Genomic DNA, 23,482 nt, shown 5'->3' with positions numbered 1-23,482 from the left:
CCCTTTCACTACAATCCAATCATAATGGAGGCAGTGGGAAATTCTGTGATGATTGACAGCTCCGCGCGCCGGTCCAGTGACCAATAACCTTGACTGGGCGTGGCGTAAAGGGAGAGAGTGACCTGGCTCATGACTCCGCCTTTTGTATTATTTAGACCAATCAGGGAGCTGGCAGTTGATGCCGGGTTTAGCGGCAGTTTTGAACGAGAGATGTCGGAGGGGAACAGCGTCTACCAGCGGCCACTGCCCGGACTACTGCAGACAGGCTCACCGCCAGGGAGGCGCCGCTCATCAAGAGGGATCATGGGGACAGCCGGCACCGGCAAAGGGAACAGACAGGTCAGAAGTCATGTAATGTATTATGTGTCATCTACAGAGCGCGATGGGGAGACTGTATCTACTGTAATACTGCCCCCTATGTGTAATACTACAACTACTGTAATACTGCCCCCTATGTGTAATAATACAACTACTGTAATACTGCCCCCTATGTGTAATAATACAACTGCTATAATACTGCCCCCTATGTGTAATAATACAACTGCTATAATACTGCCCCCTATGTACAAGAATATAACTACTATAATACTACTCGTATGTACAAGAATATAACTACTATAATACTACTCCTATGTACAAGAATATAACTACTATAATACTACTCCTATGTACAAGAATATAACTACTATAATACTACTCCTATGTACAAGAATATAACTACTATAATACTACTCCTATGTACAAGAATATAATACTACTCCTATGTACAAGAATATAACTACTATAATACTACTCCTATGTACAAGAATATAACTACTATAATACTACCTCCTATGTACAAGAATATAACTACTATAATACTACCTCCTATGTACAAGAATATAACTACTATAATACTACTCCTATGTACAAGAATATAACTACTATATACTACTCCTATGTACAAGAATATAACTACTATAATACTACCTCCTATGTACAAGAATATAACTACTATAATACTACTCCTATGTACAAGAATATAACTACTATAATACTGCTCCTATGTACAAGAATATAACTACTATAATACTACCGCCTATGTACAAGAATATAACTACTATAATACTACTCCTATGTACAAGAATATAACTACTATAATTCTACTCCTATGTACAAGAATATAACTACTATAATACTACTCCTATGTACAAGAATATAACTACTATAATACTACTCCTATGTACAAGAATATAACTACTATAATACTACTCCTATGTACAAGAATATAATACTACTCCTATGTACAAGAATATAACTACTATAATACTGCTCCTATGTACAAGAATATAACTACTATAATACTGCTCCTATGTACAAGAATATAACTACTATAATACTGCTCCTATGTACAAGAATATAACTACTATAATACTACCTCCTATGTACAAGAATATAACTACTATAATACTGCTCCTATGTACAAGAATATAACTACTATAATACTACTCCTATGTACAAGAATATAACTACTATAATACTACTCCTATGTACAAGAATATAACTACTATAATACTGCTCCTATGTACAAGAATATAACTACTATAATACTGCTCCTATGTACAAGAATATAACTACTATAATACTACTCCTATGTACAAGAATATAACTACTATAATACTGCTCCTATGTACAAGAATATAACTACTATAATACTGCTCCTATGTACAAGAATATAACTACTATAATACTACTCCTATGTACAAGAATATAACTACTATAATACTACTCCTATGTACAAGAATATAACTACTATAATACTACCTCCTATGTACAAGAATATAACTACTATAATACTACCTCCTATGTACAAGAATATAACTACTATAATACTACTCCTATGTACAAGAATATAACTACTATATACTACTCCTATGTACAAGAATATAACTACTATAATACTACCTCCTATGTACAAGAATATAACTACTATAATACTACTCCTATGTACAAGAATATAACTACTATAATACTGCTCCTATGTACAAGAATATAACTACTATAATACTGCTCCTATGTACAAGAATATAACTACTATAATACTACTCCTATGTACAAGAATATAACTACTATAATACTACTCCTATGTACAAGAATATAACTACTATAATACTACCTCCTATGTACAAGAATATAACTACTATAATACTACCTCCTATGTACAAGAATATAACTACTATAATACTACTCCTATGTACAAGAATATAACTACTATATACTACTCCTATGTACAAGAATATAACTACTATAATACTACCTCCTATGTACAAGAATATAACTACTATAATACTGCTCCTATGTACAAGAATATAACTACTATAATACTACTCCTATGTACAAGAATATAACTACTATAATACTGCTCCTATGTACAAGAATATAACTACTATAATACTACCGCCTATGTACAAGAATATAACTACTATAATACTACTCCTATGTACAAGAATATAACTACTATAATACTGCTCCTATGTACAAGAATATAACTACTATAATACTACTCCTATGTACAAGAATATAACTACTATAATACTGCTCCTATGTACAAGAATATAACTACTATAATACTACCTCCTATGTACAAGAATATAACTACTATAATACTACTCCTATGTACAAGAATATAACTACTATAATACTACTCCTATGTACAAGTGAGTCTTTGTATTGAGGACGGGACTGAAGGTTTCTGCAGTAACCAATCAGATTTCAGATCTCTTTTTCCCTCACTCATTGCAGAGTATGAGAGCTGCAATGTGATTGGTTGATATGGGAGACGCCATCACTAGTAGTTGTATTGAGGCCTGGTATGTTTATGATGGTTGTATTATCACAGATGTTATGGCGCTTTTATTACATTGTGCAGGTGGAGCTGGAGAAGGTCCTGGGGGTGACGGTATCCGGTAACAGCGGTCTGACGTGTGACCCCAGCAGCGGGCTGGTAGCGTACCCTGCGGGGTAAGTGTGTGTCACTTCATGGTTTCCCCTTCCAAAGTAAATAGACAAGGCCTTGGGTGACTTGGTTGCTGCTGAAGACTCCTGTGAATCTGTGACTGTTCCCTGTCACCTCTGACCTCAAAACTGAAATGCAAATTCTGTCCTTTAATTCCAGTGGGAGGCAGAAATGGCCGCTTTGTTTCTCAAGCCCCCCTCCCCCCACCCACCCAATGGGGCGAGCAATTTGACAATCGCAGATTCAAGACTCTGGGGGCTATCATAAAAAATAAACTAATTGGGCATCCCCATGTCCAAAAAGGACTAAAATTTGCCAAATCGCTGCTTTGGTTCCTCCAGAAGGGAGTAAAAAGTGATGAAAACGTTGGACCCTCTGAAGAACCGCCGCCGTGCACAAAACCGTGAAAAGTTCCAGGGGTCCAAATTTTGCAACTAAAAATTAAAATAATTTTGGGCAGTCAGAGGTTTTGAGTTTTGTGTGTTATAACGAGACAAACTATATAAGTGTGGTATCGCTGGGATCGCACTGACGTAAGGAATGGGTCATTAGTACATCAAAGGGAACGGTGTAAAAATGGAACCTAAATTCAGGATGTACGGTATACATAGGAGACGGCGGCAGGCGGGGTTTCCTTCTTAACGTTATTGTCCTACATGTCGCTTATTTCCATTTCATACTCCTTCATATTCCTCCTTGGAGATCCCCTCTAAATCCTCCTCACTTTTCGCCGTGTGAACCCAACCGGACGCCCCATTTCTTTTTCCTTTTTTCTCCAGATGCGTCATTGTTCTCCTGTGTCCGAGGAAGAACAAACAGTCTCACATCTTCAATACATCCAGGTGAGTTATGGGATGAGCCCATTCACATCCGTGTAATACAATATGGTTGCGACCATGACTAACATTGGCGGCGACTCTCGTCATGTGACCCTACATCAGTGTGTCACCCCCTCATCTTGCTTGGGGACCCTGCGGGGGCTGCACACAGGACTTCTATTTGTTAGCAGGTTTAGCACTGCTGACTGTTTTTGTGAGTACTGATCATAGTCTGGGGGCCCCCGGGGGGTACGGTGACACGGTGATCTTTGGATGCATGGCGGGTGTCACAGCCATAATCACTGGTAAGCCTTACTTGGGGAATTTCTTAAAGGGGCGCTCCAGTTAGGCCCTGTATCACAAGTTTTCACTGAAGCATTCCGTTAAAGGGATTCTACCTTTAAAAATCTTTTTTTTTTTTTTGTCCCTAACACATAGGAATAGCCTTAAGAAAGTCTATTCTTCTCCTACCCATAGATGTCTTCTCCACGCCGCCGTTCGGTATAAATCCCGTTTTTTGTTGTTATGCAAATGACTTCTCTTGCAGCACTGGGGGCGTCCCCAATGCTGCGAGACAACTCTCCAGCGCCACCTCCATCATCTTCAGGAACGGGTCTTCTTCCGGCGGTGGCTTCAAACTTCTAGGCCTCAGGCAGCTGACTGCGCATGCCTTCTGGCCACAAGAGAATGGCCGCTTAGAATACTGTATAAGTGGCCATTTTCTTGTGGCCGGCGGGCATGTGCCGTCGCCCGAGGCCTAGAAGTTTGAAGCCACCGCTGGAAGAAGACCCGTTCCTGAAGATGTTGGAGGAGGTGCTGGAGAGTTCTCTCGCAGCATTGGGGACGCCCCCAGTGCTGTTCGAGCGCTGAGGACCGCCCCCAGTGCTGCGAGAGAACTCATTTTCATACCGGGATTTCTACGGAATGGCGGCGCAGAGAAGACATCTAAAGGTAGGAGAAGAATAGCCTTTCTTAAGGCTATTCCTATGTGTTTGGGACAAAAAATTTAATTTTAATGGTAGAATCTCTTTAAAGGGGTTTTCCAACCCCAAATCGATTTTTCATACTACTGACCTATCTACAGGAGCTGATCTGCGCAGGGTCTATGTGAGAAATCAATTTTGGCCATAAACCCCTCTTTACTTGTTGGTGTGCCCCTCTAACCACGTGATCTCTTTCTCTGCAGCAAACAGCTGAGCGCGCTTTCCTTCTCCCCCGATGGGAAATACATAGTCAGCGGTGAGGTGAGCGGAGTTTTCTCCATTTTTGCCGTTTCTTTTTCCTCCTTCCTCTATATCTAGTTGTCTTCTGCTTTCAGAGTGGTCACAAACCAGCGGTGCGAATCTGGGACGTGGCCGAGAAGGTGCAGGTGTCCGAGATGGTTGGTCACAAGTATGGCGTCTCCTGCGTGTGTTTCTCCCCCAATGCGAAGTACGTTGTGTCTGTGGGCTATCAGCACGACATGGTGGTCAATGTGTGGGACTGGAAGGTAAGGGGAGTTTTTTTTGTTTTGTTTTTGTTTCTTGAGTTTTTCTTTAACCCCTTCCTGCTCAGTGGCAAACTATTACCTTATGGAGTGGAATTGGTTAACACACTACTGTAATATTAGGGCTTGATGATGGCGCCATCAGGTGCAGGTACCAGCTATAGAGGCCTCTGGGTGGAAAATATTGTCTATTTTTAGTACACACCATGCCATAAAAAAATTTCTGCAGCATCTCTTCATTGAACGCTATGTGGTGTTCCTCTGTTGTTCATCCTGGAAATAGTTGAATTACTGTCTCTCTCCAGTCGGGTGTCAGGTCACCTGACAACCATCATATAGAAATACAAGCAAAAAAATGTTGTTTTCAGCTCACCATATAAAACGTCCTTATTTCGCCCAGGAGACAAAGGCAATCACTGCACGAACTCAGGTCAGTATACGATGTGAAACTCCAGATAAAAAAAGCTTTGCTTTGCTCTGACTAGGCAAGGTCATAGGTTTTGGCTTGAACCAGTGGGTGGTCACTAAACAGAATGGATAAGTATTAACCCTATTTATACCACGGAGAACCCCTTAAATTGTTTTAATGCCTTTTGCTTCATCTGTCCCACAGAATAATAACATTGTGGCGAAGAACAAGGTCTCCAGTAAGGTCAGCGCCGTGTCGTTCTCACAAGACAGCAGCTACTTTGTGACCGCCGGCCACCGCCACGTCAAGTTCTGGTATATGGAGAATTCCAAACAGTCTCAGGTACGTGTATATGGCGGTAATGGGGGTGCACTACAAGGCCATGGTTTACAGTTTGGAGCTGATTCAGGGGTGCCTATTGACTAGCGCCATTAAGCGGGGCTAAACTGAGGTTTCAGCACCATTTTTGGCACTATAGGGACTGCTTTTTGGTTTTTATTCCACTTTCTGCTCCGTCTATCGTGCAGTGAATCTGTGAACAAACTACATTTCCCATGATTCCTCTGCCTGCTCTTGCATTGTGTACCCCTCCCTCCTCCACTCTCCCCTGCAATGAAATCCCAGGTAATCAAACACTTCCACGTCTAAGGTCACATGCTGCTGTGATGGGTGTCTGCTGGCTGAACTGCTTACAGGGAGGGTCAGTGAGCACATAAACAAGACATCACAGCTGTGGTCCTGAAAATAAATAAATCCGTAAACGGTGCCATATTTAAACAGGATCCATATTAGGTCGTGTTTGGTGTTGTTGCCTCCTGTTATTTGGCCCTGGGTAATCCCTTTCATTCTACTCTGCAAAAACTTGCACTGTATGAATTATGACAAAATCTCAATTGTAGACTGAGGTGCAGCAGTGAGTGTTTTCCTGCAGACTCCCACAGACCAAAGAGAATCTAACCTAGGGCTTACAAGATATGTTTGGTTGTGTGACCGAATATAATCAGGTCGCCCCCAAAAAAGTTGCGTGACGTCGGACCTCTTTGTGACTAGTAGTTGCAGACATCCTAGGGGTTGCATTGTGGTTCCATGTACTAACATGAGTGAGAGAGTTGCAGGGCGACCTGTTATATCTCTTGCAGGCAAAGTCGCCATGTAGCCCCCTGGACTTATACATTTGTGCCGTTTCAGATGTCTTCTATGGTAAGACCCCTTAATGCCAATATATCTGTGCAAATTCCTGCAGGTGAATGGGACTGTTCCTCTAGTGGGCCGATCGGGACTGCTGGGCGACCTCCATAATAATGTATTTGGAGGCGTAGCGTGTGGAAGGGGGAAGAACGCGGGGAGCACGTACTGTGTGTCTTATTCCGGGGTCCTGTGTCAGTTCAATGAGAAGAGAGTCCTGGAGAAATGGCTGAAACTCAAGGTGAGAAAATTGTGCAAATAATGGCTGCTCCAGCTCTCCCCCCTCCACGTCATGACTGCTTTGATTCCTCCTCCATCTCTCCTTCACATTCAGGTGTCTTCCTCGAGCTGTCTCTGCGTCACCGAGGACTTTGTGTTCTGTGGCTGCGAGGAAGGAATCATCCGGGTGTTCAATGGCCACAACCTCCAATATGTGACCGATCTGCCCAGGCCTCACGCCCTGGGCGCGGATGTGTCTCTGGGCCTCGATGCAAGGTGAGCGGAGTTGTTTTAGGCCTTATGGGGGTGTTGTCCAAGCTGCAGCACAACTACAACTCCCAGCATGCCCAGATAGATGGCGGTAAGTGCATGCTGGGAGTTGTAGTTTTGCAACATCCGGTGCAGCTCTGTCCTCACAAGGGGAACTCCTGCACTTGCACCCTAATAAGAAGATTCTTTTGCTTTTGGAAAATGAATGTAGAAACCTGATTGGTTGCAATATGTAACTCCTCCCCCTTGTAGCTATTGTATTTATGAGCAGATTGTTCACATGAGACCTATAAACTGCAGTAATGTCAGAAACTGAGAATCTGCTTGTGGTTGTTCTACTTTGTGATTTATTTTTATTTTCAGCGCACTATTTTCGAAACGGGAGAATAGCAGCTATCCGGACACGTGCGCCCTGGTGTATGACGGGGTTAACCGATGGCTCTGCTGTGTGTACAATGACCACAGCGTCTATGTCTGGGATGTCAGTAACCCCCGCAAGGTGGGCAAGATCTATTCAGCCCTGTATCACAGCTCCTACGTATGGAATATAGAGGTGGGTGGAGACATAGGTATATTGTATTTATGGCAATTTTACCATATGTAAGAGGCTAAAAGCTCAGCTTCTCTCCTCTATACTATAACCCTATATATCACAGAGCTCAGCTTCTCTCCTCTATCCTATAACCCTATATATCACAGAGCTCAGCTTCTCTCCTCTATCCTATAACCCTATATATCACACAGCTCAGCTTCTCTCCTCTATCCTATACTCCTATATATCACACAGCTCAGCTTCTCTCCTCTATCCTATAACCCTATATATAACACAGCTCAGCTTCTCTCCTCTATCATATAACCCTATATATCACAGAGCTCAGCTTCTCTCCTCTATCCTATAACCCTATATATCACACAGCTCAGCTTCTCTCCTCTATCCTATAACACTATATATCACAGAGCTCAGCTTCTCTCCTCTATCATATACCCCTATATATCAAACAGCTCAGCTTCTCTCCTCTATCATATAACCCTATATATCACAGAGCTCAGCTTCTCTCCTCTATCCTATAACCCTATATATCACAGAGCTCAGCTTCTCTCCTCTATCCTATAACCCTATATATCACACAGCTCAGCTTCTCTCCTCTATCATATAACCCTATATATAACACAGCTCAGCTTCTCTCCTCTATCATATACCCCTATATATCACACAGCTCAGCTTCTCTCCTCTATCATATAACCCTATACATCACAGAGCTCAGCTTCTCTCCTCTATCCTATAACCCTATATATCACACAGCTCAGCTTCTCTCCTCTATCCTATAACCCTATATATAACACAGCTCAGCTTCTCTCCTCTATCATATACCCCTATATATCACACAGCTCAGCTTCTCTCCTCTATCATATAACCCTATATATCACAGAGCTCAGCTTCTCTCCTCTATACTATAACCCTATATATCACAGAGCTCAGCTTCTCTCCTCTATCCTATAACCCTATATATCACAGAGCTCAGCTTCTCTCCTCTATCCTATAACCCTATATATCACACAGTTCAGCTTCTCTCCTCTATCATATAACCCTATATATCACAGAGCTCAGCTTCTCTCCTCTATTATATAACCCTATAGATCAGAGCTCAGCTTCTCTCCTCTATCCTATAACCCTATATATCACACAGCTCAGCTTCTCTCCTCTATCATATAACCCTATACATCACAGAGCTCAGCTTCTCTCTTCTATCCTATAACCCTATATATCACACAGCTCAGCTTCTCTCCTCTGTCCTATAAACATGTTTATTTTCTATATCTGCTGATATCCTGTAGGCCTACCGAGACAGTGGACAGAAACGTGCTTTGACTTACGGTTCGTTTTTCACCTGTTCCTCGGACAACACCATCCGCTTATGGAACCTGGAGAGGAGCTCCGACCTGGGGATGAAAAGGAACATCTACAGCAATGTAAGTGTCTGTGCGGGTTTTATGGATGGTCTGTCTGCACGGCGCTCCATCTCTATAGCCTTGATACTGCTATAACACTGGTTCTGGGGGAATGCCGCACCCCTCACATGAATAGAAGAGCTTGCACTCACTTCCTATCCACTGCCATAGCTTCTGGCGCCCAGACATTGGCGGATCAGCTGATCTATATGTAATCTCTGTACCTGAGCCCCACATTGTCAGGCAGAGACCATTGATATGAAAAATCAACTTGGGCCCTGACAATGGCTTTAAAATCTGTAATTTTTTTTTTTCCCATTTAGGATTTATATAAAGTGATTTATGCGGATGACAATATGGTATACCTGAAGGACACCTCAGGCACCGCAGAGAAGCCAGAACCCAAAGACTCAAAAAGTGGAATTCGTGTGCTGAAAATTCGCCATGACGGTTGCCAGTTAGCCTCCGGAGACCGGACAGGAAACATACGGTAGTTCTCTTCTATGATACGCCTGGCCATTACAAAATGGTGTAAGGGATTTCTTTATGAAGTGTCGTTTCCTTTTAGTATCTATGATTTGGGGAAATATGAGGAGATGTTGACTATTGAAGCGCACGATGGCGAGGTCCTGTGTCTCGAATACTCCAGACCCTGGAACGGTAAGTGTTAACAGAACGGTCTCGCCCAGTCCGTGTGGGGTTAAGTCCTTCTACAACAACAACCTTCAGAAACAAAAGATGGAGAACATCATTCTGTAGTGTGGTTGTCTTTGCACCCTTTAATAGACCCCGCTCCATTGATTCTGGTGCAGTTGGAATTTTTTTCCGTAGCCCCCGCTGTTCCTGAGCAATCATCTCTCTTACTTTCATACTTACTATGTTGTCAGGTGGGTGGTCCCTCTTGTTGTTCTCCAACCAAGGACCTCCCACTTGACAATAAAGTACATGATGGTGCTGAAGGTAACACAAGTGATTTCTCAGGAATAGTGAGACCGGAAGAAAAAGAATCAGAGGAGCGGCGTCTGAAGGATGTACTTACATGGTGGAGGTCGTCAAAGGTCTTCTTTAAATGGTCACTAACATTTCAAGGATAACTCTGTTGTATAGGGCAGTATAAGAAACCTGACACTTATTGGTCTCCCCTCCTGACGTTCACTCTGAAATCTCTGCTGAGTCTATTAAGAATTACAGTAGAAGTCTATGGAAGCTGTAGGGGGTGAAGTGAGAACGACCTAGGTAAAAGAGGAGAGACTCGACACAGCCAGAGGCTGCAGGCATTAAAGGTATTGTCCAGGAATTACACATCTTTATTGGAGGGTGGGGAAACCTCCCCTCCCCCACAATACTCTCCTGTCCCTATGGCTTTGGTGCCTCCTGCCGCTGTCTGGTCAAGTGCCCAGGGACTTGTCCTCGCGGCAAGTGTGAGTGACGTCCAGTGTCCTTTTGGAACAAGCCGCCGGATCAGACAGCAGATAGGTAACTGGTAAGTTTTTTATGTTTTGTTTTTTCCTCCATCTTCCCCAGCCCCCTGGCAGAGATCTGTAATTCCTGGACAACCCCTTGTAAAGTACAATAAGCTAAATATCAGCTGAATATCTGACCGCACTGTTGTCATTTCCATCATAAATAGATCTGTCTTTATTAAATAGACTCCAGCCTGCTGATAATTCCCTGTCTGATCTTTCCCCTTCTATAGGAGTGACCCTTTTGGCCTCAGCCAGCAGAGATCGTCTTATCCATATCCTGGACGTGGAGCGGGACTACACCTTGCTGCAGACGCTGGATGATCACTCTTCCTCTATAACAGCAGTGAAGTTTGCAGGTGGAGTCCTTGCCTATGTATGTGTGTATATACCGTATGTGCCTGGGCCTCTGACCTTGCTGGGGGTTCTCTACAGACCCCTTAGATGTCTTGTTGTCCCCTATTATGTACATTGGTGACTCTGGACTCTTTGTCCTGTTTACCTTGTATATTTGGTACACTACAGTATATAGAATAACATTCCCTTTAGTGTTGTGCAGTGTATGGGGGCGCTATTCTCACTTATACGGTATCTTCCAGGTGATGAGGACCAGATGCACATGATCAGCTGCGGAGCCGATAAGAGCATTTATTTCCGCCCAGCCCAAATGGTAATTCTGGGAACGAAGATTATTTTACATCTCGTCTTCGAAATTCTTTAATTCCTGCCGTGTCTTTTCCTTTTTAGCTCCCCGACGGGATCAGTTTTGTGCGTCTGCACCATGTCGTGGAGAAGACCACCTTGTATGACCTGGATGTTGATGTCACTCAGAAGACTGCGGCAGTGGCCTGTCAGGATAAACACGTCAGGTGCAGAGTTTTGACCTCTTCTTATCGTGCCCTCCTTATGGTCATGGTTGTCTTTGTTATTCCAGTAATGGTTTTATTCTCAGGTTGTACAATGTATCATCGGGGAAGCAGGAGAAGGCTCTGAAAGGTCCTGCTAGTGCCGGAGCGTTGCTGAAGGTAAGCGGCTGCTTAGTTATTTGGGGGTAAAACTATACGCCGGAGCCTTCCCGGGTATGTAATGGTTATCGATCTGATCCTCCCCAGGTGCAGACGGATCCATCAGGGAGGTTCTTTGCTACAAGCTGCTCTAATAAGAACATCTCCATCTTTGATTTACACACTGGAGAATGTGTGGCCACGATGTACGGACACTCTGGTAGGTTTAGCTCGTCATGTGACACAGCCAATATCTGCAGCGTCATATACAGAAGACAAGCTGCTATCTGGGGCTGATTCTCAATAGACTCTTCAGTAGTATCTGTCCCAAACTCGTGTTCAGACCTTGAGGTTTTGGTCTAAATCTGCCCATACACCATAATTGTCAACTGCCTGAATAATCCATACGTGGCCTAAGATTCTTTGGGCGAGTCGCAAACTGGTGATTTGTGAATTTTAACGCCAGAGTAGTTGCAAGTCCAAGTCTTATAGGACAGCCTTTCCACTTTTGCATGAGCCCGTGGCACGCCCTATTCCTTAACAGCTATCCACTTTTGTGCTATTGATGTTCTCTTATAGCTGACGTGGATTTCTGGCCATGGACACGGCCCAGCGGAGGAGGAGGCATCTGTTTCGCACCTCCTCATGAATCTGAATAATCCTCTGCTGTCGCAGGATTCAGCAAGACTAGCATACAGTATGCCAGTCTTGATAAATCCAGGCCATTGTGCCCACAGTGGACTCCTTTACTGTGTATTACCAATGAGCTCTCCCCCAACAACCACTGCCATGGCCATGATGAGAAATTTTCTCGTTTCAGATATTGTGACTGACATGAAGTTTACCTATGACTGTAGACGGCTGATCACGGTGTCTGGAGACAGGTCGGCTGCCTTAAATCTGTTTTCTTTCCATCATATTTCTTGAAAATTTAGGATGCTGCTATATGTGTATACCCCTCCTTCTCAGCTAAGCGTGTATGTGATGGGGTAGTCAGTTTTAGGTGTTGGGCGGACAAGCCGTCTAAGTCCACGCAGCCTAAAGGTATACGGTTCTCTTCAGTCCTCAAGATTAAAGGGATTCCACCATTAAAACCTCTTTTTTTTGTGGATAAGGCATCGGAGTAGCCTTTAGAAAGGCTATTCATCTCTTACCTCTTAGACGTGATCTCCGCCGCGCCGTTCCTTAGAAATACCGGTTTTTATCGGTATGTAAATTAGTTCTCTGGCAGCGATGGGGTTAGGCCCCACTGCTGCCCGAGAACGCGATCCTGCGATGCCTCTATCTTCTGGATCCTCCCCTTCTCTGTCGTCTTCCTCCTGCGTCACCTCCGACGCCTGCGCAGTTGGCTCTGCCAATGAGCCACTAGTAGAGCCAAGTGCGCATGCCGGTCGGCGGCCATTTTTGGGAGGCTACTCTTGCTCTTATAGTTCAATGCAGGAGCGGCCTCCCAAAAATGGCCAGCATGTGCAGTCGGCTCTGCTGGTGTCTCACTGGCAGAGCCAACTGCGCAGGCGTCGGAGGTGACGCAGGAGGAAGACGACAGAGAAGGGGAGGACCCAGCCGAAGATGGAGGCATCACAGGATCGTGTTCTCAAGCAGCAGTGGGGACGCCCTTATCGCATATTCAGCTTTGGGGTCCGCCCCCATCGCTGTGAGAGAACTAATTTGCATACTGGTAAAAACCGGTATTTCTAAGGAACGGCGCAGCGGAGATCACGTCTAAAGGTAAGGGATGAATAGACTTTCTAAAGGCTATTCTGACGTCTTATCCACAAAAAGAAGTTTTAATGGTAGAATCCCTTTAAGTCCAGAGTGATAAAGTAAATGGTAAACTGAGAAGACGGGGGGGGGGGGGGGGGATGCAGCTGCAGCTTCTCTCTTCAAAGACTTGATGCTGTGAGAGGGGCAGGGAAGACATCTGATTGGCTGAAAGAACACGACCAGCGCCCCTGGAGGATCCCCTACCTCTAACCAAGCATGGAGAGGAACCAATACCTTTGACCAAGTGACTGCCCTTTGTATGAATATGTCCTACAAATCCATTAGTTTTTGCATATCTTTTCTGCAGCTGTATATTCGTCTGGCAGCTGGACCCTGCCATGACCACGTGTATGAGGCACCAGCTGACGGAGATGGCTGCAGATGGGAAGACCAGTGAAGCCGCTGATATAAGACGTCCTGTCAATACCAGGTCAGTTATCTGCATAGTCTTTGGAAACCCTAAAACTTGGGGTCCATGTAGCGGTGGCAGCATGTGTCTGCCTATGATCACATGGTGATGCCGTAGAAGTGAGCGGTCGCTGGCGGCAGCAAAGCCAATAGTCTTTCTTGATATGAAGAAATGTGGCCAATCTTAGTAGGTTGTATTTGTATTTCTTTTGTCCATGCTACAATACATGGAGATGTCTAGAGACTCCTCTACAGTAACCCGTGTCCTTCCCAGGAAAGAGACCTTCATGGTTGGCCCGCTGGATGAGAGCTCGCAGGACGACTTGTTCTTTGATAGAAACAGCGATGTCGATGAACCCTCGCCAGATACCCCGGTACAAGAGAGCTTTGAAGCAGGTAATACTTGTGTACCTAGGGCGTGGGGGGTGACCATATATCTGATGGAATCCACTATATAGCCTGTATGTCTATAGACAGATGTAGCAGAGCTAACCCAAAGTCCTGCAAGTGGTAAAAAATGCTGCTGCGCCGTATCTTATCACAGGAGACGGGAATACAGAACATAATATATGTATTGAGATGAGGAGAGTGAAGTCCGTCTTGGGCTATGACTTTGGCTACTTCAATGGCCACAGGACGGTTTCTTCATCTGCTGCTCTGGATGAACTGGGACAAGTAAAAGCTTTCGTCTTATTCCAGATCCCACCTTTCTGCAGACCAACGGGAAGCTGCCACTGTGGGCGAGGAAACTGGTAAGCCAAGTACGTGGCCTCTTCTCGACCACAAAGCGCAGCAGATCTGCTCACATTTCTATGTTTATCGGTCCCTAATAGGATAAAGACAAGAATGAGCCCCTGCTCGTCCTCTCCCAAAACCAGTACCGGCCTCAAGGACGATGGGCCCAAAGTGACAGCACTGTCCTCATCCGAAACTTCCTGAACAGTAATGATGTGACCTATTGCGGTACCCCGAGTCATAGCGAGGGGCAGAACTCCTTCCTGGACGAGACCACGGACATTGAGCCAAAGAGTCTGCAGGAATTGCTGGAGGTGAGTGATGGGAGAGACCCCCCCCCCCGTGGGCTGTCACCCCCGAAGTACACTCCTTATTTAATGCTTCCGCTCTCCGCAGTCTGAAGCTGCGACTGATTTGAACAATAAGACGTTCATCACGGAGGCGTCTTCAGCTTTAGAAGAAACGGATCTTCAGTCCCATTTTTCAGATTCCAATGGTATATGTTACCCGTCATCTCTGCAGATATCACAGCAGGAGGAAAGGTAACTCTATACCCCATGCTACAGCCCCAGCTAGGGGCAATAGTCATACTATACCCCCCTGTCCCCGCCTTCTGTCTGTGCCCCCTACTTCTGCAGGGTGTCATCCCTGCCATTGCTCTACATGTACTAAGACCCCTTCTCCAGGCACTCACATGACGTATATAATATTATGATACAATATATCTTCTTTGTTATTTTTCAGCGATTTTTCTATTGAAGAGCGGACTTTCGACAAGGGCAATGAGGCCCACATTGATGGACTGTTATCTCTCGGTGACCCAGGTAATAATGCTCTCACATAAATCTTATAGTCTTACGATTTCTTCAATGACTTTTTGCCTTCTATTGTCAAACTGTACACAGTATGTATGGATCCATCTGTAACTACTGTAGGATACAGCGCCATACGCTTGGTAGTGGTTGTGCTTGGTATTGCATCTCCGTCCCATTCCACTGCCGGATAGGACTGAGCTACAGTAACCATCCACAGCCTTTACCAAAAGCATTGAATTGTGCCCGATAATCCGTGAAGAGGATGTGTCTTTCTGGAACGCTGTGGCCCCTCGGTCAGGGGTTGGATCTATTTAAGAAGAAATCAATATTATAATTGCAGAAAGCCCCTTTATCCCCCTATGAGCACCAGGACAGACCGATAATCTCAGCGTCCTGGTGGTTATTGACCCCCAAGTAGGGAGCAACAGAGGTCCGAGAAGAGTAGGGGCAGCAGTGACCAGGGATGGTTAGAGTACAGCTTCTTAAAGGGATTATCCAGGACTATACTACGAAGCTCCAATTCCTCTTGGAGGGAAGTGACATCTGTTTGTCACATGGTTTTGCACAGCCCCATTTGTTTGCTTCATTCCTAGTCCTGGATAACCCCTTTAAATGTTAAAGGGATTCTACTAGTGTTGAGCGAATAGTATTTGAATCCTAGATAGGAATGAATGGGAGCGGCCGATCGCGAAGGGGTTAAGCGCTGGCCGCCGGCAGTGCGCCAGCCGCTTCCATTCGTTCCTATGGAGTGAGGTATTCGAAACTACAGTTTCAAATACTACTCGCTCATCTCTAGATTCTACCATTAAAATCGAATATATCAAATATCGATATATATAACATCCTTAGTCTATTCTTCTACGTTTAGGTGTCTTCTCCGCACCGCTGTTCGGTATAAATCCCGGTATGCAAATAAGTTCTCTCACAGCACTGGGGGCGGGCCCAATACTGCAAGAGAACTCTCCAGCTCCGCCTCCATCTTCTTCCGGAACGGCCTCTTCACTCGTCGTCTTCTGATGCAGGCGGTGAAACTTGTAGGCCTCGGGCAAAGCTGACTGCGCATGCCCGTAGGCCACCAGAAAATGGCCGCTTACTTACTGTGTAAGCGGCCATTTTCTTGTGGCCCGGGCATGTGCAGTCTGCTCTGCCTGAAGCCTAGAAGTTTGACCCCCAGCGCTGGAAGAAGACGCGTGAAGAGTCCGTTTCTGAAGAAGATGGAGGCGGAGCTGGAGAGTTCTCTCGCAGCATTGGGGACACCTCCAGTGCTGTTTGAGCGCTTGGGCCCCGCCCCCAGTGCTGCAGGAGAACTAAATTGCATACCGATGAAAACCGGGATTTCTACCGAACGGCGGTGCGGGGAAGACATCTAAAGGTAGGAGAAGAATGGACTTTCTTAAGACTATTCCTACGTGTCAACGAGAAAAAAATTTGATTTTAATAGTAGAATTCCTTTTAAGAAGAGTCCAGCTTCTTAAAGGCATTATCCAGGACTATACTACTAAGCTCCATTTCCACTTCGAAGGAAGTTACGTCACCTCCGTTGGTCACTTGGTCTTGCTGCAGCCCCATTTGTTTGCATAAGTCCTAGTCCTGGATAACTCCTGAGCATGTCCCCACCCCCACCCCCGCCATACCTAATAATGTCAATTTTATTTTATTTTTTTTGTTTCTAGATGTAGCTTTATGTCTATTTCTCATTGCAGATGAAGATTCATTGACGCCAGACAATTGCTCTGAAGCGGAGCTGGATGACAATGATGCGGAGGAAAACTTCCGTCCAGAGACGCCAGAACAGGAGAGATTTGTGAAGAAACACTTTGACACGTTGGCCGATGCTCTGGCTGAAGGTGACTACAGGGTGAAGTCTGGCCTAGAAAGCTATTGGCACATGGATAGACCTGGAGCCTCACAGGAGGACAAAAGCAGGCAGGCGCCCCTCTATATGGAGTGGCCACACTATTATGTAGACAAGGGTAGGTAAGAGATCACTGGACGTCTGACACCCGGGATCCCTGCTGATCAGCTGTGTGACGGAGTCTTTATTGCACAGCATCTAATTCATAGTGGCTGCAAGATCTAATTACAGTCTCATCCCATAGAAGTGAATAGACCGAGACTGTTATTACATCACAGGCTGCAGATCAGTGGGGGGTCCCAGTTGTTAGACCGCCGCTCATCTCTTATTGGGGACTGATCCTGAGAGTATATCAATAAAAAAGCAACTGGAATAACCCTTTATTCATTATATACACCTATCAGTGGCATGTAATGCACAGTCAGCACAATGCACTGAATCGGGACATGTTCATACACCAGTAGGCACGTGGTCCATTATAATAGTGTCATGGGAGAGAAGACTATTCGAGAGGTGTCCTGGCTACCCTGTTTAAAGGGGACCACTGCCTTTGAGGTGGTTTCAGTCACCCTACATATGTGTTTGTATGAAGTGAACATGGAGCCTTTCCTTAGTCTTCTATAGATGCTTGTACATGGACCACTACAGCCCACGTGACCACACACAGCTCAGGGTTTGCTTTATGGCATACTGATGCAGACTACATTATAGCTGGGACACTCATGGTGGGCTGAGGAATAATAGAGGAGTCCCAGGACTGTTTGGAGGGTCCAGTCTGTCTGTAAACCTATTCCTGTCTCATCTATGCAGAGAAATTTGACAACACATTGAAAGATCTGAAGCCGGATGAGGATGATGAAGAGCTGAACCTGCGCCTGAGCTTCTCGTCTAAGTTCTTATCCCGGAGCCTGAGGATTAACAGGTCACTGACGTCACCCTGCAGTTCACAGCAACCGCTCCAGGTTACTGCATTACCCAATGTCGTGTTTCCTTTATCGTACAGGACGGTGTGTGGCTTTCTATCAGGCGGCCAGCAGATGGCGACAGCATTCAGTGCAGAACCTAAAGTGGAACCTGAGCGATCGCAGCGGAGACTTTCAGAGGTAACAGGAATAATACAAGTCTGAAGATCAGATCATTGGACTGATACTATAGATTCTTAGGGGGCCTATGGAAATCTAGCAAAAATCTCACGTAGAACTTTATCAGAAAAAAAAGTTGTTGTTTTTTTTTTTTTTATATAGATTTTAACTTTCCATGTCACTGTCTGTATTATACAATAGCACTAAATCATGTAACAACTACTCTGGCCACTAAGCCTAATAGACTGACACATAGCAATTCTGTAGGACTTTTTCTTTGCATCAGTCACCTCGCTTACATCACAACCAGGATTACAATGGAAGATAACACCGCTGTGCCGTTATGGCATCCACTACTGGAATTGATGGCACAGTTTACCTACTCCTTCTCTGCTTGGTATCTCAGAAGGGGTCGCCAACCTTCGGCTCTCCAGCTGTTGCAAGACTACAACTCCCAGCATGCATACTTGCTCTGCTGTTCTTGGAACTCCCATGGAAGTGAATGGAGCATGCTGGGAGTTGTAGTTTCACAGCAGCTGGAGAGCCGAAGGTTTCCTACCCCTGAATTAAAGGAATGTTTTTTGGGGTGGCTTTTATTAAATATCATTTAAATGTGGAACATGAAGTAATGTTTTATATGCTATATAAAAAAAAAAAAAAAGTACACTGCATAATGTATATAAAATTTCTATTTTTATGGAAGAGACTGGTAGAAAAAGCACCAGAGAGAATGGAGAGGAGAAAATCTGCTGGTAAGTGATGTTATAGAGTTGTGTCGTGATCCCCACTAGGGGGCGCTTAGTAAATAACTTAAGGAGGAGATCTTGTGCTCTGTGCAGGATTTCTGCAGTTACTGTAAGAGAATTGGCTGCAGCAGGAGCCTCCCCCCCCCTTCCTTGTACTCGGCTCCTGTATCCATTTGAGATATCTTTGCCGCGTGTCCCAGGAGATCCTTGTCTTCCTTCCGTCTCTTCCTGTGGATGTAAGCTGCCCTGTCTGCTGTAGCGTAAAAAGATTAAGCCCCGCCTCCTTGGCTAAGTCACCTGACACTGTCCACTTCTCACCAAAGGTGGAGCATTGTCAGGTAGAGATCAGTCCTACAGGGTTTCTACAAACCTATTTGTGAGGCTCCTTCACGTCCTTGTATCTATTTCTAGGCTTAGTGTTTCTTTAAGATGGTAATGACCCTTTGAATTTACCGTTTTTACTATAAATTGTTTTATTTTTTTGTCCAGATATCTCAAAATCCTCAACCAGTCTGCAAAAACTCCAGCAGAATGAGAAATCCTCATCCTCGTCATCCTCACGGGCCTCCTTTCCTGGGTGTTGGCCAAATAAGAACAAATCCAACAAAGGGAGATCCTACATGGAAGCCACCGCTAGTTTCAAGGCAAAAATATTCCGCAGTGTTTCCATGGGGGAGAACCTTAACGGCGGCCCCCAGGCAGAAGAGCACAAAAGGCTGTCTCATCTGCCCCGGCCCCTGTCCACCATAGACTTGTCATCTCTAGAGCAAAACAAGTTGCTTGCTGGTGAGGACAACTCCTACAAACCTCTCGTGGTCTCCACATCTTGTGAGCAGATCCCCTCGTCCTCCTCCTTCTTCTTGCACCAAGAGAGAGGAAAACCTTCAGTCGTCTCCAACCCGCTATCTGATAAACTCCTAATGCCACCGCCTTCCACATGTGGAGTTATTCCTCGCCTGAAGAAGAAGGCAAAGTCGGTCAATAACCTCTCAAAAACATCTAGAAAAGAGGAACTCAACAGTGTGAAGCCCAAAAATGGAGATGGCCCGAAGAATGGACCTGCCATCGAAAAATGGAGAACCTCTTCATCGAGCTGTAGGTCACCAGAAGTTCAGGACTTGCCCAGAAGGGCGTCTATAGCCGACTTCCCAAACCATGTAGGCCTCAGTCTCTGTACAAGCCACCAAGTCATGGAAGAACCTCAAAATTCAAGAAACAGCTTGTCGCCTTCATGCCGCAGTCCTGGAGACCCAGGTAAGTCAATGTCAATCTACGGTGTAAAGTTTGACTCCACCCAAAAAAAAAACCCGAAATATTCAGGCAGCAGTTGGCTTCTGATATCCGGGCTGAGATATGGGTCCATGTCACCAGCGAGCAAAGGAACAGGCACTCCAATACTACAGCGTGAGGCGCCTGACAAGCAGTACCTTAAATCTCAGCACCCCAGAGAGAATTTTTTTTTTCCCCATTTTATTTTTTTTATTTTTTTTTTATTTTTTCAATTTTATTTTTATTTTTTCTGATTCTGGATTATTTTATCTTGCCTTAAGTACATAATTAGACAAGAACTGTCAACCAGATCTGAAGAGCCGAATGACACCCATCATGTGATTGGCGCTGTCACTCTGAGAATTTTGGTATTTTGTCTATCCAAATCTGTTCAGCTATTCCAAAGATATAAGCCCTGTTAGTGACACTATGTCTACTATGACTTACAGCCCAAAGAACCTGCTCCGAGAGAAATCAGTGTTACCGCCCCATTGGTTAGTTAGACCCTAATCTGCATTAACACGAACAGGGCTTATATCTTTAGAATGGCTGAATAGGTCTGGATAAACAAAGAACCAAAATGATCAGGGTGACTGCGCTGATCAGTGATGGATGTCATTTGGCTATTCGGACCCGGTGTCCCTGGCGCTCAGCCTTGCTCCCATTCTCCTTATCTATACTGTCTTGTCTGGCTGTAAGACAATGTGCTGCAGCAGGCGCCTCCCCTCCCCACTCCAGTATTATAATTAAAGTAAGAAATCCGTATATTTAACACTCCAGTGTATCATGGCAATAGCTTCCATCTAGTTTAGTGCAGTATGGTGGGTTTATACAAAGTGTTATCTGGTCTTTTGGGGGTGAATCCCTCTTCTAATCTGTAATCTGCCCCTGATCAGATGTGACCGTCCTGGTGAGCCGGTGTGAGCAGGCGGTAGAAGAACTTCACCGCACCTTCCAAAAGACGCTGCAAATCTACAGAGAGGTAAGTGGACACTGTAAAGTATCTTCAGATACAGTGAGGGGAATTTATCAATCCTTATACGCTAGGTTCTTGGCAGTCTCTTTGGATTTCCAATATTTGGTGTGACCTTTGCCCTTTGGGGGAGGAGTCCTGGAAGTGATGATCCGGCCCCCACAGATACAGCCCTGATCTCATCATCATCCAGTCTCTCTGGGATGACATGAAGAGACAGACGGATTGGAGCGAGCAACATCCACAGAAGATCTGGGCTTAGTTCTCCAAGATGGCAGCGGATACAACCTGCCAAAAATCATCTGCAAGTACCGAGAAGAATTGATTGGGGGCAGAGGGCAAAGGTCACACCAAATATTAATGGGATTTACATTTCACTTTATTTAGGTAATGGACAAAATAAACTATTAACCCTTTTATTTCTGAAATTATTCTTGCTGTGCTGCATGCATTCCACGCCTGTCTAAAACTTTTGCACAGTCCTGTCTCATGGCCTCTTCTCTGAAGCCCTTTCTTTGGTTGTGATTTTATCCCTTACAGATTGAAGACTACAGCGGTCCCCACGAAGAGAAGTCTCATCTCACGTCCTTATTCTTCGACGCCTTCGATCACATTCATCGTGAAATAGACTTGGTGAAAGTCGGCCAGAAAGAATCTTCTGCAAGAGATTTGTCGGGCCACGAGAGGAATCCGGGCAACCCAACCCTGCGGCTACTGGAGCATTACTCGGAGATGATGCTGCAGCTCATGAGGGAGAAGGTCAATGGCCAGTGAATGAGGACTCAGACTTGTTGCACTTTTTCCTCGTCTCCGCCATTTTTCCGACCATCTTTCACTCCTCGTGTTTGGAGAACTTGCCCTTTGGGCTGTTGTTTGGCAGTATTTAGTTACTTTGCACTTTGTTTCGGGTTCTGAGTCGATTTGTATCAGATGTTTTATTGGACTTGAACCTGAAGTGACCCACGGGGTCGGTATATCCTAGTAAGCGGGGTCCATGGTTGTAGCTGGGGCTCGGATTGGCTATAGAAGGCCTCAACATCTTGGATAACTTTTTGGCCATGTGATCGCCTTACCATTGGATGCCGAAGGTCGGTTTCAGTCCCTTAGACTTGCCAGTAGAGCAGAATTGGCTAGCTACTGGTTCTGGCCCATCAATGTCTGTCTTTATGGTCAACTCAGAGCTACAGGTTTTGTTTTTGTTTGTCTCCCCTCCCCCATATTTATTCTTTGGGGCAGGTGATCCCTTTGCTCTTAAAATTTGCTCCTTCCTCTTTAATTTTGTCTGCTATTTGTGTATGTAACATATATATAAAAACTTTAATTTGGGGAAAAATATGCTTGTAAAAAAAGTGTACATTTTTTATAGTTGTAATTCTTGTCTGTGTTGTGCTGGTGATAATAAATCACAGGTTGAAAAATTGCGTCTTTGTATTGAAACGGATATTCGTTACGATTGTCCACCGATGAGAATGTCACAGCCCTCCGTGGGGTCACCAACAGGGGGCAGCAGGATAAGAGAAGCAAACACTGGCTGGGTGGTTAGCACTGCAGTCTTGCAGCGCTGGACTCCTGCATCTGCATGGAGTTTGTATGTTCTCCTGTGTTTGTGTGGATTTCCTCCCATTCTACAAAGACATACTGATGGGGCGAGCAATCACAAATGGAGCAACGCAGTCTAAAGGGTGGTGTACAGATGTGTCCGCTCTTAACACTTCCTTGTGACTTGTTTGTTTTTGTGTTGCCCTTGTCATTTATCTGGAAGGGGGCCTAGTGGTATTGGGTGTTCCAGATTACTGCCTCCCAGTGTGCTCCTGGTCCTGCTGCTTTGTCGTCTTTTGCTGGAAGTTCTCACCATCTGTGACGTCCCATGGCTCTTCCCTTAAGTTGCTGATACCTTGCTTTTCCCAGTACCCCTGGTGGTGGTGGTTTAAGCCTGATGAATGGCTATTATGCTGCCCAAAGCTTAGAGGAGCACATTAGTCAGAGCAGATGTTCTACCAGAGAGACTATGATAGAGTTTTGGACATCAAACAGAC

The 23,482-nt window shown here is 44.8% G+C and overlaps 1 protein-coding gene across 1 annotated transcript; it reads left to right on the top strand.

The window, feature by feature from the left end:
• Positions 1-210: 210 nt before the first annotated feature.
• Positions 211-22,220, top strand: WDR62 (WD repeat domain 62). Its single transcript, XM_075259950.1, has 31 exons — positions 211-339; positions 2,909-3,000; positions 3,775-3,837; positions 5,000-5,057; positions 5,132-5,302; positions 5,913-6,050; positions 6,952-7,134; positions 7,228-7,388; positions 7,746-7,935; positions 9,219-9,353; positions 9,656-9,822; positions 9,901-9,992; positions 11,029-11,154; positions 11,395-11,465; positions 11,543-11,664; positions 11,748-11,820; positions 11,908-12,019; positions 12,620-12,683; positions 13,871-13,993; positions 14,246-14,367; positions 14,671-14,723; positions 14,805-15,048; positions 15,110-15,248; positions 15,451-15,530; positions 17,225-17,368; positions 18,187-18,298; positions 18,380-18,479; positions 19,162-19,210; positions 19,694-20,458; positions 21,370-21,455; positions 21,987-22,220. Exons 1-31 carry the CDS (start codon positions 211-213, stop codon positions 22,218-22,220), a joined length of 4,398 nt encoding a protein of 1,465 aa, XP_075116051.1.
• Positions 22,221-23,482: the final 1,262 nt, after the last annotated feature.

Source organism: Leptodactylus fuscus, chromosome 11 (genome assembly GCF_031893055.1).
Source record: "Leptodactylus fuscus isolate aLepFus1 chromosome 11, aLepFus1.hap2, whole genome shotgun sequence".
NCBI classification, from domain to species: Eukaryota; Metazoa; Chordata; class Amphibia; order Anura; family Leptodactylidae; genus Leptodactylus; species Leptodactylus fuscus.
The sequence above is the reverse complement of the archived record's forward strand: the minus strand, read 5'-3'. Positions and strand labels throughout refer to the sequence as shown.